The sequence below is a fragment of the Thunnus maccoyii genome, chromosome 18, assembly GCF_910596095.1.
Source record: "Thunnus maccoyii chromosome 18, fThuMac1.1, whole genome shotgun sequence".
NCBI lineage: Eukaryota > Metazoa > Chordata > Actinopteri > Scombriformes > Scombridae > Thunnus > Thunnus maccoyii.
Window position 1 is genome coordinate 14,809,282 of NC_056550.1, and position 17,940 is coordinate 14,827,221.

Consider the following 17,940-nt stretch of genomic DNA (forward strand, 5'->3'; position numbering starts at 1 on the left):
ATATGACTACCCCAAAAATGACTCCACTGCCACCACTATGGTTAATGTTTGGCTCGGTTATGCACAAAAACCGATGTTGAGGTTAGAGAAAGAGCATGATTATGATTAAAATAATGACTCATTAAAACCTGCAATACTGTGGCCAATAGGATGCAGCACAACACGTTGTAAACACAACAATGAGTTGTGTTTGAGTTTGGGTTGTTTCTGGTTACCTGATTTCAATATTCAGTCCCCTTTTAGCTTCATTTTGATCACCACCAACTCATGAGGGAAATACCTGGCTCTTCAGTTGCTGAAGTCTCCATTTAGCATTTAGCATGCTGTGGTGGAAATGGTGTGAGTGAATCACTGAAGTTATGGGCCATAAAACCAAAACAATAAGTACAAAAATTGCTAAAATGCTTTGTAGAATTAAGAGGAACTGCAGAGTTGGGCGATAATTCTCTGTGGGTTTGTCACTACAAATGACCCCTTTCACATTACACATAGTAGTTTGATCCAATGTTATTTAGGAATATTAACGTTAGCTTTAAGGCATCTTTAAGGTCAGGGAAAGATCTTGGACTGTTGTAGAAAAGGGGATGTTAACAGCAGATATTATATATCAAAGTTATGTGAGCTGTAAGTCCATCCATACACCTCAACCTCCCTAGAGGTTTTCCTGCACTATAATGTCACATTACCTCTGTCTTTGCCTCTGAGAGACAAGTCATAATTCATACAGCTACAAAAGTTCCTTGCCCAGTAAACACAGTTGATTTTAAGCATTTGAATAAACAACAGATGTCATTTTTCTGGTGAGGATAGTCTCTCTGTATCTGCAACAATCAGAAGAGCAGATCTGCCAGTTTCTCAGATAAATCTACAACTGAAACAGGGAAATCAATTTTCTCCGTGAGGCGCCGGGATGGAATGCCATGCTGAGGTCTCTGTCTGCCTCTGTCTCTCTAACAAAGCCACCGTCGTTTGTGCCGCTCCACTGGGGATGTCACCTCACAGGTCTTTCCTCCCCTCCTGTCTTCCTTCCTCACCCTTCCTCCCTCCTGTCCTCACTGCATGGTTCATCAGGCACTTCCAGATTACATAATGCTCCATTTAAAAACAAGAAATGTCTCAGGGCCTGCGGATTTAGGTATTTAGGGATATATTAGTGTGTGTGAGCATTTAAGTTTGCAGGTATGTGTGTCCCTGTGCGTGCTTTAGCCCCACTGTGTGTGCACCTTCACTGTTTTGCCGGGGGATATTTGGGGGTTGAAAGGGGGGTTGTATGAACTTAAACTGTCTCCTTGAGAACATCCACAGTCGGCGTCCTACTTTGTTTTCTCAGGTAGAGCACAGTGACACGTCTGTGTTGTTTGCCATACACAGACTTACTGACTCACACCATTTTAGAGAAAGAAATAACTGAGATGAACACATTTACATGACCTGTGCTGTTCTCCTGTGCTCTTTTTTTTCCTCTAAAGAAATAAGGGACTCTGTGGCATCTGCTGTGCTTCAAAATGTGAGAACAGATTACAGGCAAATTCAAGAAGATGAAACAGGTCCAGGCACATCTCTCTTCTCTGTCTCTCTCGGTCTCCTGATTATTTTCTGGTTCTCGCTTGAATAAAATACAGATTTAGTCTATTTCCAGACAGCCACTAGTTTCCATTCATTTATCCAGAGTTTAGATTCCAGAAACTTAAAACTGAGTTTGGTGATCCGTCGAAGGAAGCAACTATTGAATGTCCTTGAATACACAAGCCAAATGATGAAGGAGAGTTTTGAAAATGGTCCCTTCACACAGCTCCAATATGACACGCAACTTTGACAAAAAAATGAATAACATGATTTGTTGTTTGTCCTGATTGATTAATTATGTGCTTTATTCGTTACTCTACATCTGGATCCCTGTTAACTTCCAAAAATCAGTAGCTCTTCTTCCTCAGATCAACACAAGACAATAAGGAAATCAAACAGCAAAAATAATATCACACTGTATCGATAGAACAAGAAAAGTCTTAAGAAACCACATCGCAAAACATCACAAAAGAGGTGAAATTATTTTGCATATAAAACGATAATGAAACAACATCCAAATATAAAACAAAAGCAACCTGTAATATGTCAAAACTATCAAATATATGAAGCCAGTTTCAAGTTCTTTCAAGATGATTTTACATAATTACTGAAATTGTTTCATCTGCAGAATTTTTAGAGGCCTGGAGAGATGAAAATATTCACATTTAACAAAAGTTTTAAAAACTTTGTTTTGTGTAACAGAAATATCAATTTTTCCTCCATATCCCAAACTACTGTTTTTTAGAAAATGTTCAGCTGCAACATAAAAATAAATGAGATTTTGAGGTATGGTGAATTAAAATAAAATATAAAAAATACATGATGTTTCTATCACCCACTCACACACTCCCATTCTCCCTTTCCTTCTTTGAATCCTATTCCCTCTTGCTCTGCTGGTTGCCAACTTCCTCTGCCTGTCTCTTGGTGCGAACGTGCTGATGCAGGCCTTAACTACCTCGCACCCCGTAGTGCTCCCGTCTCCAGCAGCGACGACAGGAGGGACGGTCCTTCCTAACCGTTGTGGGTGACTCATCTCACACCAACACAGGAAGAAGAGGAGGAGGAGGATAAATAGGAGGCAAAAAAACGCTCCCGTTTGATTTGTCACTTTTGGATAATTAAATGCACCGAGCAGTTGGGGATGCTCCACACTCACACGCAGAGTGAATCCCAGGCGTGTCAGGAGTGGGAGGACATCAGCGGGACACCGTACTGTACACCATACACTCCTTTTAACCGCTCACTCCCTACTCTCTCATTTATCTCCCTCTTTTTTGTTCCCTCCTTTTCTTTGCCTTGTCTACTCACCTCCCTCACTTTACGGCTTGCATTCCTTACATTAAACCTTTCCTCTCAACTAGCACATCTGTCTTTTCTGCTCTTGTTACATTCCATTTTCCTCTCCATGTCTCCCACCACACCTCCTTCCTCCTTCTCCCTCTATCTCTGTAAGCACAGAAGCCCTGTGGCCTCATTAGGCTGTCACTGATCCCTCCTGCCACGGCCGGGACTGTCGGATCATTAGTCAGCCCTGTCTGAGACGCCCAGCCTGACAAGAATAGATCAGCCCAAACCCCCAAACCTCTAATATTCTCTAAATGTCTCGGACACAATCAAGTCAGCGCAGGCGCTGCTGCCGCCGTGTGATGAAATGATCAATCAATTCAGCCGCGGCATATTAAAACTGATGTGTGAAATATTTATGCATTCACACGAGGGCTGCGTAATTGGACATTTGTGTCATGAGTGGGTTGATCGTGTGTCATATGTGTCATGTGTTTCTGCTATATTCTAATGTCCTTATTATATTTTAACATTTAAATGTCATGGCAGGTTATCACCTCATCATCGCACTGCGCGGGTTGTCCAGCTAAACGTGAATTTTCACTATGACATGACAGGGTCAGTCTATTACAATATGCATTAAGCTGTTGGAGATATTACAGGAAGGTCAGGGCTCAGTAGGGCTGTACTATCATGTGGATTATATTGTGATTAGGATTTTTCTTTTTTTTGCAATGGCTTTTTACATGACATGACGCTGTGGTTGCACTGATGAAAGTAGTGCTGTGGAAATACACCTCATCCTGAATTTATCAAGACAACATGTGAATATAAGAGAAGCTTTGAGTTTGCATCAACATCAACAACAATTAAAATGGCAACAGATCAGAAAAGAAGGTTTCTAACTAAAAACTAACAAAGTGTACTTTTAAAACAAATATAGAAATAAAAGCATGTCTCTACTTAAAGCTTGTTTAAAATAATGGCCACAATTTGAAAATTCATTTTTGATTTGAAAAGTCAATTTTCAACTCAAGGTCAAGTTTGTTAGTATGAGCTTATTGGATTTTGTATTGAACTGTATCATAATTAACATACAGCATGGTGTGTTAAACTAACAGAAATGTACTGTATCTTCATCCTTAGACAACCTTTCAGTCCTTCTTGGAGTTCTTCATACTCCTCAATTAGACTTCATCAAATGTGCTTATGCAAAGCTTACTGTCTAGAATTGTATTTGTATGGTGATTAAGAGATTATTAATCAAGATTTAGGGGCAAGTCATTTTATGGTACATTTGCACTGTAACATTTATTCAAGGCAATACTTGAGAGAGCCGTAGCAGCTCAGATGTCTTGTTTGCTCAATTACCGTCTCAATATAATTACAGTTCTTATTTGAAATGCAAATGATCAATAATATCATATCATAATTACTTTGGTTTGCAGCTACAGCTCTAAAGCAAACTCAGCACATATTCTGTATTCATTTGTCATTGTCTGGTTAAAAAAAAAAAAAAAAAAAAGCTTCCCAGGAGTTTCCTTCTTCTCCATCTTCACTTTCATTTTCATCACATGGATGCACATTTTTTACATTAAATGCTGCGACTGTCCACATATACAGTAATACACACACTTGATGTAGAGAGGATTAAAAATACAATTAAAGCTTTAGTGTTGCCAAGCAATGTAATTCTAGTGAATTGTACATCCATAGGTCAGAGGTTCATCTCATCTAAGACCCACGCATCTCATATCAGCAGAGATATGTCGCTCTGTCTAATCATGAGAGTATAGTACGTCTGGATAAGCCAGCCGAGGATGTTCCCATATCGCTAACACCTCGTGGATTAGCAGCCCACTGACAGGCCAGCTGTTGATCTTTTGGCTTCATCCTAATGCTGCATAACTCTTAGATTATCTGACTGGTATCTGAAAGGTTTCAGTCAACAAGTACGCGAGGGACTTGTGGTTGGATGGAGCAAATAAATGTATAAGCTCGGGGGCCGGTGGCTGAGTTGGGAGGAAAGCTGCGTGTTCAGCACTTGTGCTGAGGAAAGACAAAGAGACAGAGAGCAGCTGTGTTGCTTATGTAATTGCAGAGACGTAAATAGTTAGGGGCACAGGTTTGCATCCACACACACACACACACACACGTAATCAAGTGGCACAGCGGTAATCGTCTGCTGTTTGGACGCTGGACAGAAACATCAGGGGCCAAAGTGGTCTCTCTGACAGCTACAGGGCATCTGACATAATCCACACATGCACTAGTTTGAGCATGCAAGATAGACACACACACACACACACACACACAGCCTAGATGTCAGAGGGTTTAGGACACACACAGAGGCAGAGGACACCAGAACATCTGCTTACATATTTAGGTGACACACACCTGAAGCATCAGTAGTGCTCACGTAGATATACACCTTGCAGTCTCTACCAGTCAACATTAAAACTCATGCTGGCTTTATAATAAAATATATCCTCACTGCTGTACTCAAGACAATAATGATCAAACCCTGTGTGTTTCATAAAACTTCCATCCCATACCCTCCTCCAAAACACTCTATTGTCCCAGATGGCCGCTGAGGATTACCATGTGTGTAATTATGTCCCATGCTGTTATGGGCTTTAGCTCTCTCTCTCTCTCTTATGCACTCCATAGGCTTCATGTGCATTCTGCAATTTCCTGGGTTTGTTTGCTTGTTGATGTTACATGGCCTGTGAGCACTTGTGTAAAGCTGCGCTCCTCATGCTCATCAATGAAGAAGATAAAGGATTCCTCAGAGATGATTATTATCAAATCCTGCGGGTGATGCTCGTAATTCGAAGAATGTGTAAAGTATCAGGAGCTTAATGGTGTTTTCAGCGCTATAGGCACAGGCAGATACGCGCTCATGTTATTGACTATTTCCTCACAAAAGGCTACAACATGAGGTTTGGTGCTTTTTAAGAGTATGTATGAATCAATAGGTCACATGACTTCAAGTGACAGAAATTGAAACTGAATGTCCTTATTTTAGTTTCCTATCGTATGTGTGTGTGTGTCTGCAAGCGTTGCAAGTACATCTCCCTGTCTTCAGTGTTTGTTATGCATTAGTTAAAAATAGATTGTGTGTGTATGTGTGTGTGTGTCTGAGAGAGAGAGTTAAATCGAAATGGCCACCTGGGGCCTGTCCTCCTTGGTTTCCGTGGCGATGTCACAGTGATTAACATGCAGGTATGTTAACAGCCAGTTGTCCGGTTCTCCTGCAAGTTAAAGCTTTAATAAACACACCTGGGGAGCTGGGGTAAATCGGGGACTGCTGCAAAGCACTATGGGAAGGCAGCTGATGGATGACCTAAAAAGTTTTGTCGTTTCCCCTCCTTTTTTTTTCTTAAGCATTTATGACAGTATTGTAATAGTTGGCTCGTGTTCTTGTCAAACTGCCCCATGTGAAAAATCTGATTTTGTTAGCACAGTAAAACATTGTGTGTAATAATTTGCTATTGAACTGAGATGGAAGTGTCTGCACAAAACAGGAAAAGTGAGAAAAACACTTTATGGATATTCTTAGCCAGCAATTATTCTCTGCACGTCTGGTTCGTGCCTCATTATTTTTAGCTCTACCTGCACGCTAAAGGTCCTCTTGTTTTTGTCCTCATTCTGCATAATGTGGTGTTTTTTATATTTAGTTAATTCCTGACTGTGATGTTTTCCTAATTAGACACGTTTGTAGTCTCTGGTAAGACAGAAAAGTGGAAGTGACGCTGAGCTTTTGCTGGATTGCAGAGGCATGCAGTCTTATTAACCCTCTGGGGTCTTATTAGTCGTCTACGATTGCAAAAGCACTCACTTGTCACTTTTAATAATGTCTCAGTAACGGTTGTATGTAGCGACTTACTTTAAAAACTGTCCTGCAGTGCACCATTCAGCCATTACAACGAGCTGTCACTTGTTCTTATAATCCATCCAGGGGCTTGATTATCCATCAAGGAACCACTGTGTTATTTTTGGACACTTATAAAAGCAATTATTTTATGTTTTATGTATTTATTTATCTTATATCAGCTGTACAAACAACTCTTGAGTGTTTTTGTGAATGAGATTGCTGCCAGGCACGTGGACTCTCATCCAATCACAAGCTGTTATTGGGTGATGAACCAATGACGGTTACAAAATGGCCTATCGCCAATTTACAAAGGTGATTGTAGACATGTATGCTCTCCTTCAGAGAGTAAATAATGTGTCAAGATAGTTATCTGAAGTTTATTGAGCTACGTAAAGACATGTTCCTACCACTGTGCACACTTTGACCATTGAAACATGTGCACATTACACATATAGTGAAATATGTGTTTTATTCTGTTTGGTGTTTTATTCTGTTTGCAATCATTTTATTACTGAACAGAAATTGAGAAACGGAGAAATCAGCTTGGTGGAAGTGGTGTGAGGCAAAAATTTTCATATTCAAAAAACCCCACAAAAACACACCAAGACACAAATATGGACAGTTTTGATAAAAATGTAAATTGTTCTGTTTTTCTGTGTAATAGAGACTTTTTTTTACCTAAGGCCTTGGGCTACACATGTGAAGGTTGTAATCATTTGCGCATAGTTGTTTTTTTGTGGAAAATGGATAAAGTGGATAAAAATTCCATTTTTATGTTTGACTTCTTTTTATAATGTCATGTGATATCACTGCAGCATACATATTCAAATAGCTCATGTTGTCCTGACAACAACAAAACATGTTTATTACTTGCTTTTAACTCAGTACTGAATTTATACAAATGTTTATATATTACAGTAAGAGATTTGAGGCACCAGTAACAGAAAAAAATGGCTCAGACCCCTGAGGGTTCATTAAAGACATATCTCTCTGTAATTGGCTCAGTGTTTTTTTTTTGTTTTGTTTTGTTTGTTTTTTTTGACTGAAATTGTGTGTTGGTTAATTGATTAGTTGATTTTTGCTTGAAATTTCAAGCAAAAATGAAAAACGTTCTCTGATCCCAGACTCTGGACCTTTTTCAGTAGTTTCTGGTATTTTACAGATCAAGCAATTAATCAAGAAAATGATTGGCGTATCAATCTTCCCTAGATTTATTTGAAATTTTATTTATCTGTCGAGCACTGAGCAAATCCACTGAAGCAAATTTAGGTTCGGAGCCCTGCTTTAAGACACCACAGTGGTAGTAATGAGGGTCTGGGAGATCAAACTGGCAAAGATCAGGCCTGCATAACAACATATAATGAAACCGCAGAATTTTTTTTCATACATACATGTATTTTACATTTGCACTCAGTAGTATTGACTGTAAAAGTATTTTTGCTTCATAAAGTGAATCCACAGCTCACTATTATTTAATGCTTGTTGCATGTTGCATGCATTTAAACTATTTATTGTGATGCAAACACAAAGAACAGCTCACAGACATGATCATGTTGAATCATGCAAAATGAGAATTAAAAGTACCAACTACTCATCAAAACAGCTCGATAATCATCTCTCAGGTCTGATACAGTTTGACACAATCTGCATGTGTATAATCAGTTGCATGTGGAGCTGTATATGTGTTGGCCTGGTATAAGTGCTGTGGCACGCTTGGATTCCTATTACTCTAAGTGGGATTCTCCACTACCTCTTGACAAAGTCAACTATCCTCTGAACAGCTCACAATCATTTAGCTCAATTACCACTGAGCAGAGATGGTGCCGTCACCACTGGCGTCTCCTAATGGAGCCCGACAACTGCAGCCACAGAGACCTCCAGTCAGATAGCAGAGCACCCAGGGTGCAATGATACGGTTCCTGTTGAATATCGCAACAAAGGCTTAGTTGCTGCTTATTCATGGGGACTTTGTGAGGCACACACACACACACACACACACACACACACACACACACACACACACACACACACACACACACACGTGCATATAAAAGCAGGCTTCATATCCTAGTCAGTCTAATTAAATGCTGTGTTTGATGATGAAAGTTGGGTGTGATGAAAGGGTGTGTGCTGTTCAGAGGAGAAGTGTGAATGCATCTGAACACTGGATCTCTCCTCTACTGTTAATTAGAGCACGACAGGGAAGGATTAAGGGCCCGACACCTGTGGCTGCTGGATTTGATTGCACTCTGTACTCTGCGTGTGTGTGTGTGTGTGTGTGTGTGTGTGTGTGTGCCCGCTTCCGTGATAGTTATGTTTGCTTGCAGCTGTTGCATAATATTGTGTATGCCACGCCATATCGCAAAACTTTATCACTCTCGGAAAAAAAAACCCCAAGAGAAATACTTCTTCTCAGCTAACCGCTGCTGCATCAACTCCATAATTGACCAAACATCTCATCATCAAAAATTGCCGTATCCCTTAATCCAGTGAGCCTGCTTAGAGATTGCTGACATTGCTCTCTGTACCATTTTTCACTAATGAGCTCATTCATATCCTGCGTGTGTGTGTCTGTGTGTGTGTGTGTGTGTGTGTGTGTGTGTGAGTGGCATGTTTGATATCCTAATGCCTTTTGATGTTTAATTCACCAACAAGACTAGAAAGGCGTACAATCAGAGGAGGCACACAACAAATGACAGATATACAAGACATGTATTTACTGCCAGGAGAACAGGCAGGCACAAACACACTTCGTATAACATCAGTGAGCTTCAAAACAGCGTAATATTTCAAAAAAGAAAAAAAGAAAAAAACTGTCTGAATGTGCACGAAACATCCTCATTTTTGATGTATGGAAGCTGAGAATGCATATGACTTCTCTCTAATATCTGTTTTTAAAGTTCTCAGTTTGTATCGGCTATCTGATTTACAGGCTATAAATCTGTCTTGTTCATAATGAGGCTACAGCAGGGCAGTCCGAAGGCGATGGCCCATTAAACACTGACAGGCTGCTGCAGGTGGAGAGAGAGACAGATGAATGATGGATAGTCAGTGCAGGTGTCAGTCTCTCCCATCACAGCCACAGTTGCTAGTATGAAGATACAGATGAACTTCATGCAGTCATAACGGTTGCTGAGAAATAATAGAGGGGATGACATGTTAATAAGTAGGTCATTGTGATGTTTTTAAATCAGTTCCCAGCTTTCTGTTATCTGCTTTGTTTTCACCCTCTTTACATCTTGCCCTTATTCCTCACATTGAGTGTGCCTGCTGCTGTTTTCTTCTACTGTTGATGTATCTCATGTCAGCTCTTCCGCCCCTCTGTCCTCTGTCTTCTTTTCTTTTCTACTGAGTCACAGCTTCATTATTGTTTTTATCAGTGTCAGAAGACAGATTAGTCCCTACAAGTGACACGATTGATTGCTTGTATCCAATCTTCACCCCAGGAGTTCTGTGGCTGCTGAATGGCTCAGTGTGTGTGTGAGACTGTAGACAGTAATACTTTGGCAATCATGTGTCTATTTGACATCAGAGGACTTGCGCTGTAACATATTATTCTTTTGAAGACTAAAAACTAAATATTCCTTTTTAAACATGGCAAAGCAGCATTAGATATAATGATGCATATAATTGGAATAAGCTTCCAGAAGATCTGGACCATCATGGGTGCAGAATCCAACTACTACTGTCCACTTTAGTGTTTAACTCATGGCTTATGACTGGCTCTTCTCTGCGCTCCATTAACATTACGAGCATGGGGCCTGTTTCAATCAATTCGCCACATGCAAGCTGCAGTTTGCAACATGAGATCGTTTCCTTCTATGTTAATTTTGACACTAATAGAAACATATTTACGATCCATGCATGAGCATGCAAGAGCGTAGCCAAGCAAATTAATCTACAATTTGTGAGTGACAGTCATTTGTGAAATGTGAAAAGCAGTGCACGCAAATCACTTTTGCGAAACAGGACCCAGGTCTATATTCTTTCCGGTGTAGCTTGCATCTCTGAAGTGTAAAATTCACTTCTGCATGTATATATATGCCTATAATCATTAAAAAAATAGATAATATTTAGGGATTTGTATCATTTGTTACTGACACTTACAACAGAATGCAGCTTTTTTTTATTTCTCATTTATTTGTGTCACTTCTTCTCCAAAGTCTGTAAAGCAGGAGGAGGAATGTTCTGTTTTTTTCTTCTGCTAATATACGCCAATTAGAAATACGGAGGCATGCTGTAGTAATTAATAATAGTATAATACAATGCCACCAATTTTTTCTTACCATCGATCATAAATGAGCAGCAAACGTGTTGAATATGCTTGTAAAACAAAAGAATGTCATCAAGAGAGCTTTACACAATACGGGAAATGTAGAAGAACAGACTGCTTCATTTCTGAGACTTTCAGTGCACATTTGAACCCCAGCAGAGGCGTAATAACTTCAACATCAGTCTTTCTTCAATTAACACCTGTTCCGTTGTTACACATTGTGAATAAATACCTAGAGATGTTTCCTTTCTTTCTGTCAGCTAATCAGCACATACATTACATACAGTAATGCCAGCATGTTTGGCAGGTTCGACTGTCAGTCTTCGCTCTGTGTAATTGTGTAATTGACAGAGTTCGGCTCCACATTGTGGACACATGCCTGTTCGCTGAGGCCCACAGTGGCTGACTGGCTGACTGTGCAAAGTGTCAACTCTTGGCCTGGAGATTTGGTGTTATTTCGTTGCCACCCACCCGCACACCCACAGACGCAGACACACACAGACTCACACAGTCCTGCTCTGTCCATCTGTCCATTCATCCTTCTCTGCATTTTTCTCTTCAGTTCTGACCATCAGTGCTTGAGGATGCCTCGTCTTTCTACATCCACACTATAACTTTTTATCACTTTTCGCATCTTTCAGAGCCAATCGCTTGCTTTCGAACGCAACACAAATCTCTTTCTCTATCTTTCTGTCACTCACGCTCACGGAAAGATGTTTGTACACACACTCTATTTTTTTTTAAACCAGTGCAATATGCAGTGTGTGCCCTTCATCGCTGCAGGTCAGACTGTTGTCTGTTCAGTCACGGCTGTGGGCAGTGTTTGTTTGGACTAGCCTGACAACACTGGTTGTTTAGGAGTCACACTACCAGGAGAGAATAATCTCAGATAAAAACATCTTTTCCTTTTCCGCTGTGCAGCTGAGCTTCAGCCTTCAGGAAAATGAACATCTCATCATCATATGAGTTTGGCTCTGAGATTGATGTATACTGTAGCGGTGTTCAACTCCCTCCTTGGCTGTAGTGTTGTCGTCTTTTCTTGAACATGCACACACTTAAGTTTAGCAAAGCCACAAAGTGATTTACCCTCTACTTGTTTTGCTTCTTCTCTCTTCTTCCACTGTTTGCTTTCCCTCTGCTGACTCTCAGTGTATCACAGAGTTTTCTCAAACCCATTATCACCATAGCAACTGTTCAGTTCACTTTGCCCCAACCCCCCCCTCCCCCCCAAGCCCCTCATCCTGACACATACACAGTATCATTGTGGTCTTTTTAATTGTAGTTTCAGTGTTTTCTCGTTTGTTGATGTTTTTGAAAGATTTTTAGATTCCTCACAGAGATGTTCTGGGACCATTTTGCTGTTATCTAATGTGTGTTTGTGCAGCGCATAAATATTTTCACTAACTGTCTGGTGAAGCGAATACCAAAAAATTCCCTGATGGGACTTCACCACAACAAATCTCTCAAACAAATCAGTCCTCTAATCTGTTGGTATCATTATTCTGAATACCTGAACTGGGGATTTGGGATGTTTAAATTCAGAAATTCTTTTCTGTTCTTCCCAGTAAAAGATGAGCGTCACTGTGCTGAGTGTTGAGATCAGAGCTGACTCAGGTCCAGTTGTTCTCTGCTGGACTTCTTCAACCTTCTTAGCTGAGTGTCTCTCTTAACACAGAGATCAGTTGAACGTAAGGGACTCTTTCCTTTTCTAAGTCGCTTTATTAACACTTATTATTCTGCATGCGGGTGATCAAATACTTTATTCATTTATCACACACGTTGAGTAAAATATTAAAATCCAAGATGACTTTTTATGGGCATACAGTTACATCAAGTTGAACATTTTTGATGCCTTGAGTTTGCTTTCATATATATTTCTATTGTATTCTGCCTGATATTTTTCTATCTTTGAAAAGTATTTTCCCAAAGCTTCATAGCACTGCATGATTATATGACATTATAAAAGACTTTAATTTTCATTCTAGAAAAGTCTAATGCAGGGCTGCAACTTTTAACATTTAATAATCTGCTGATTATTTTATTTAGTCGATGAAATGTTAAAATTTGTGGGGGGGGGGAAGCGTTTCTCACAGCACAGCAATATCTTCAATTTGCTTGTTTTTCCAAATAATGCTCCAAAATCCCATTATATTGATATTACTGTCATATACAACAAAGAAAACCAACAAATCATTGAGAAGTTGAAACCAGAAGAACGTGTGGCATTTTGGCTCAAGAAATAACTTTTTGACTGTCTATAAAAATAGTCGGGCAACTCAATAATTGTCCGACCCAACAGATGCAGGGTGTCGGGAAGAAAAATGTTCAACAGTTGCTTTATCAGAGTTTGAAAAGAAATCTAGTTTGACAACTTGTATGACATATGAAGAATTTTTTTAATTTAGTTTCTGTGAACCTTTAACCATTTGACTATCATTCTGGAGTAAGGATCATTATACCAAATGAGTCACACCTGTGTCGCTCTGTGCACACTCTACAGCATGTACAGTGGATGATGAAGGGTTACTTCATTCTTCATTCTTCATAAAATGTAAATTTTTTGCTGTTGGTGGAACACTGAAGTCAGTCCCTGCCACTTTCTTACCAATCACCTACAGTATGTACATTTCTAAAGGACAATAAATTGTGATTAGTCAGGTTTCAACGTGTAGTCTGCGTTTTCTCTCAGCCAAGTCACAGCAAGAATTTATGACTCTTTGATCATCTAAAGTCAGATTATACTGGTTCTTGTGGCCTTTTCCTCTTTACACCAGAGCACAGCAACCCTAAAGTCTGCAGAAATTCCTTAGGGACACTTTCGCTTGACAAGAAGATCCTCTGGTTTCTCTAACTACCAGGTTAGATGAATCATATCAAATCAAATGCTCAAACATGGATGAAGATCACAGGCTGAATAAAGCTTTTGCTTTTGAAGCATCAAAAGGGGAAATTACATTTTCGGCTGTCAGCTCAATTTGTATGAAGCAAATGTGAAGGTAGCTCTGAAAGATGGATTAACCCCAGACATGAATCACATCAGCCTCTCCACTCTCCCTTTCACTTTTATAGCAATATTTTCCAATTAGCAATTAGATATTATTACCTCTGGTGACGATGCGCCTGTTGATGCCCGACTATAATTAGCGAGACCCGTGTTTGACTCATTGTCACTCTGCGCTCATCATCGACTTCCTCCTCTTCTGCTTGATGTGGCCCTCATTGCGCTCCGAGGAATTCGGCAGCAGCATCATCTCGCCTCACTTCAACCAGCTTCCCCCCTAGTTTCGCCTCAGCAGCTCTGTCTGTTAGCGTCGGCGGTTTGCCCGCTCGCATCTTTGCCCGTCACTGCATGATGTCCAATATGAAAATGGCTGAGAGGATATTTGATAGATACAAACTGAAATGATGAAGTTTAAGATGTGCCAGACTCCACATTTAGATGTTCAAATTTGATTTATTTTACATTTTTTACATTTATTTCCCAGTGCTTCAGCTCTATGACTCATCTCTTTTAGACCTTAGATGTTTGTCTGTCTACCGATGATTGAGTCATATATTCCTGTCATAGCTGGCGCAGTTCAGCAACAATTAAAACATAGACAGATCACCTAAAACAAGAATGGTCTGCCTGTGAAGAGACTGTTATTAACATTTCTTGTTGCGGACAGCTCAAAGGGTTCTGTAATTCTTAATTAACATTCATAATAAACACTTGAAGAAGCTGTCATGACAACTTCAAAGACATGTTTTCTATCGGACAGTTAGACACTGTGCTCCATTTTGACACTATGCAACACGGGCCCTCTAATTCTGCTTGAAGAAATTAAAAATGTCGACGAATGTGTGTTCACTTGAACAGTTGATGTTAATGTGGCAGCGTGGGCCATGATGAAAGCTGCCAAAATTGCTGCCTCTCCAAGTGTTTGCACATTTAAATATTATGCATATCATTGTGGTGGATAACCTACACTGTGTTATGTTGCAGTGTCACCTGTTTCTTTATATTTTCGAGGGGCTGAGCTTGACTTTAAGCAAATAAAACCTGTTTAGACGTTGTCAGAGAGGTCTTGTGTGGTCTTTTTGAAGGCTATGCTTTGTGTTGTGTCTTCCAGCAACAATCGAAGGCTCAGACTGAATGTGAGTGGAAACCCTGCCATTTCGATTTTTACCCACGGCTCCCCAGAGGGGGGAGGGGGTGCACGAAGAGACAATGACGCAGGGTAAAAGAGAGAAAGTGTATAAAGGGAGATGAGAAAGAGAGAGAGAAAAGAAGTCTTGCCATAAAAGTGAGAAACATCCAGGGCTCGCTGTCCAGAGACTTTGAGGGGAAGAGAGTGAGGAACATAAAGTCAAAGACAGAGAAAGAAATGAAGAGGAGGGAGATACTATCTTCATTGGTCCCTGGTGTCTGCTGTTTTCAGTCAGCAAGTCTCTTTTAAAATAAATCCAATGTTCCCACAATTGAAGAGTTGAAAAGAGTGACTGTTCATGGGGGTGAAAATGGGGTTGCAGGAGGAGGGAGACCCAGGAGAGGAAACTCAGGACACGAGGGGCATGACCATAAGTCCATCTGTGGTGTTGTTTTTTTTTTTCTCCTCTGTCTCAAGATGTGCCTCCAGGAAAGGCCGAAAGAAAGGAGCAAAAATAGCACGCTTACTCAAAGGAGAACACGCTAATTAGATTTTTCCGGGACCCTCACGCCACTGAGTCATTTCCCTGCCAATCACACCCTAACTACTCAACAACTTCCTCCTCTTTTATACGCAGACTCCCCCTCCACGTCTCTCTGTTGTCATGTCGCCTTCTCACTCTTTTCCTTCTTCTGCCGTCATGTTGTTTGCTTGATTTAGTGTGTTTGTGGAAAAAGGGCACTTTTCAATGATGCGGGCCCACTTACTCAGTCAGTGGCCTGTATAATTACACATGCAGCCATTCTGACACATTTCAGCGTGATGGAGGCGACGCTGGTGGGGGTTTATCCACCCTCATTTGCAGGGCTTTAATTACAGCGATGTTTGTTTTGTGGTGATTGTAGAAATTAGCTAACCTCAGCTATCACAATACTGACTGGAAAATGTATGAATCGATTAACAACAAAATGTAACTTGGCGCTGTTGATATATGTTTAGAATCATTTTTGATAATGTCATCCACTTTCTACTGTTCTGCCTGTTCACTTGAATGCAATTTCTTGGAAACTTATAAGAGCATCAATCCCCAACTGCTCATTAGTGCAATTTTTACTCAGCCTTAGAGCCAGATGTTGTAGCCAAGATAAACAGTTGCTCTGTTAGACTGTTCCTGGCACCATACGATCAGTCTACGTTGTGTATTTTTGCCTTAAAAACATTTTAGGAGTGAAACAGGGAGGATGGTGGGAAGGCTTCCAGGATGACAAGATGGAGAGAACTGACACCAAGCACAAAATCACTCGAACCTTACACATTCCCACACACTGATAACAGCCTAACATTTCCTTCCCATCTGGATCTTTCTTTCTTTCTTTCTTTCTATCTTTCATCAGTCTCGTCCACTGATGATGTGATGGATACGATGAAGATTAATAATTATTTATTCATAGTGTGATTTATTCATAGTGTGATTTGCAAATCATACAGCTAAAACTCAGTTCCCATTCATAGCTCTTTGCAATCCATTATATCGTTCATCTCAGGCATTAGAGTGATGAACAGATGTCGTAAGAAAGGTCCATTTATATTCACTTTAACAAAAATGTTACAAAGAGAATAAGTTCCTCTTAGCCCCAAATTACAGTATGCCTTCTGAAGGTTTTTCGTGAGGGCTTTTTGAAGAAGTGAAAAATCTTTACTTAAACCTGCAGTGTAGAACTTTTACATATAAATGAACGCCATTATCATTCAAGCCTTTGCCAAACAACGTAACGCAATGCTGATTAAGCCTATCACCGCCAAATAAATCTCTCTGTATTTCCCAGTATACAGAATTTTTAAATCTCATGTCAGGTGGGACATTCCCGCTCTGGCTGTTTGAATGCACACCCAGAGACTTCCACCTGCTGAGCGGGCCAACTTCCAGTTAGCGCTCTGCTAACTTGAATGGGGATAAAATAATTTAATGAAATTTTGTGCTGACATTCATGGTCCCCAGGGGATGAATCCTAACTGATTTGGTGATTCCCTGACTTTTCATTTAGCGTCATAATCAGGCTGACATTTTAATTGGTCCAACACTTTGGTTTATGACTAAACATTTGCAAAATTATTAATGCCATTCCCTTCAGCCACAGCTGTACAAAGTTGTCATTGTGAGCACTGAGCAATGACACGTTAGCATGCTAACCTTAGCCAAATGCCAGCAATAGCATTTAGCTGTCTTTAAATACAGCCTCACAGAGCTGCTAGCATGACTGCAGACTTGTAGCCTTGTTTTCACCACCCTTCCTGTTGTGTCTTATGTTTATTTTAAGACCCTGGAGTGATTTAATTGGGAAATTCCAATGTCAAATTTGAATATCATCTGTGCTTGTGCCTTGATAACTTTGTTCTGCCTGAGAATGACAGTGAAGAAAAGTTTCAGGAAATAAAATTGAAGACCATCCGTTTCCTAATATATCTTATATATTTTATGTCTCTTTTTGTTTTCCAGGACCCCAGAAGCAAACACAAGTTCAAGATCCACACATACGGAAGTCCCACCTTCTGTGACCACTGCGGTTCGCTGCTGTACGGGCTCATCCACCAGGGGATGAAATGTGACAGTGAGTGCACACCCCTGTATGTCTCTGTGTGTGTGCGTGCATGCGTGCGTGTATGCTGTGCTGGTTTCCGTCCTACAGCCGACCCTAATGAGAACAGATGGGAATAGACTGGTACTGTACTAGTCTCAGCCACATCTGCAGACCAGGCAGAATTCTCTGTCCCTCCCTGTGCTCCCATTCTTTCCACCCACACTCCTCTAT

General features: G+C 40.4%; 1 protein-coding gene across 3 annotated transcripts in view; it reads left to right on the plus strand.

Moving 5' to 3' along the window:
• prkcab (protein kinase C, alpha, b) overlaps positions 1 to 17,940 on the plus strand; it is a 101,596-nt gene that overhangs the window by 49,172 nt on the left and 34,484 nt on the right. For 2 of the 3 annotated variants that reach the window (XM_042392476.1, XM_042392478.1), the window contains one exon: positions 17,628 to 17,739. In XM_042392476.1, the coding sequence (XP_042248410.1) occupies positions 17,628 to 17,739 (112 nt within the window). Of the gene's footprint in view, positions 1 to 17,083; positions 17,152 to 17,627; positions 17,740 to 17,940 lie in introns of those variants that run through there. The other variant, XM_042392477.1, reaches the window with a different exon arrangement.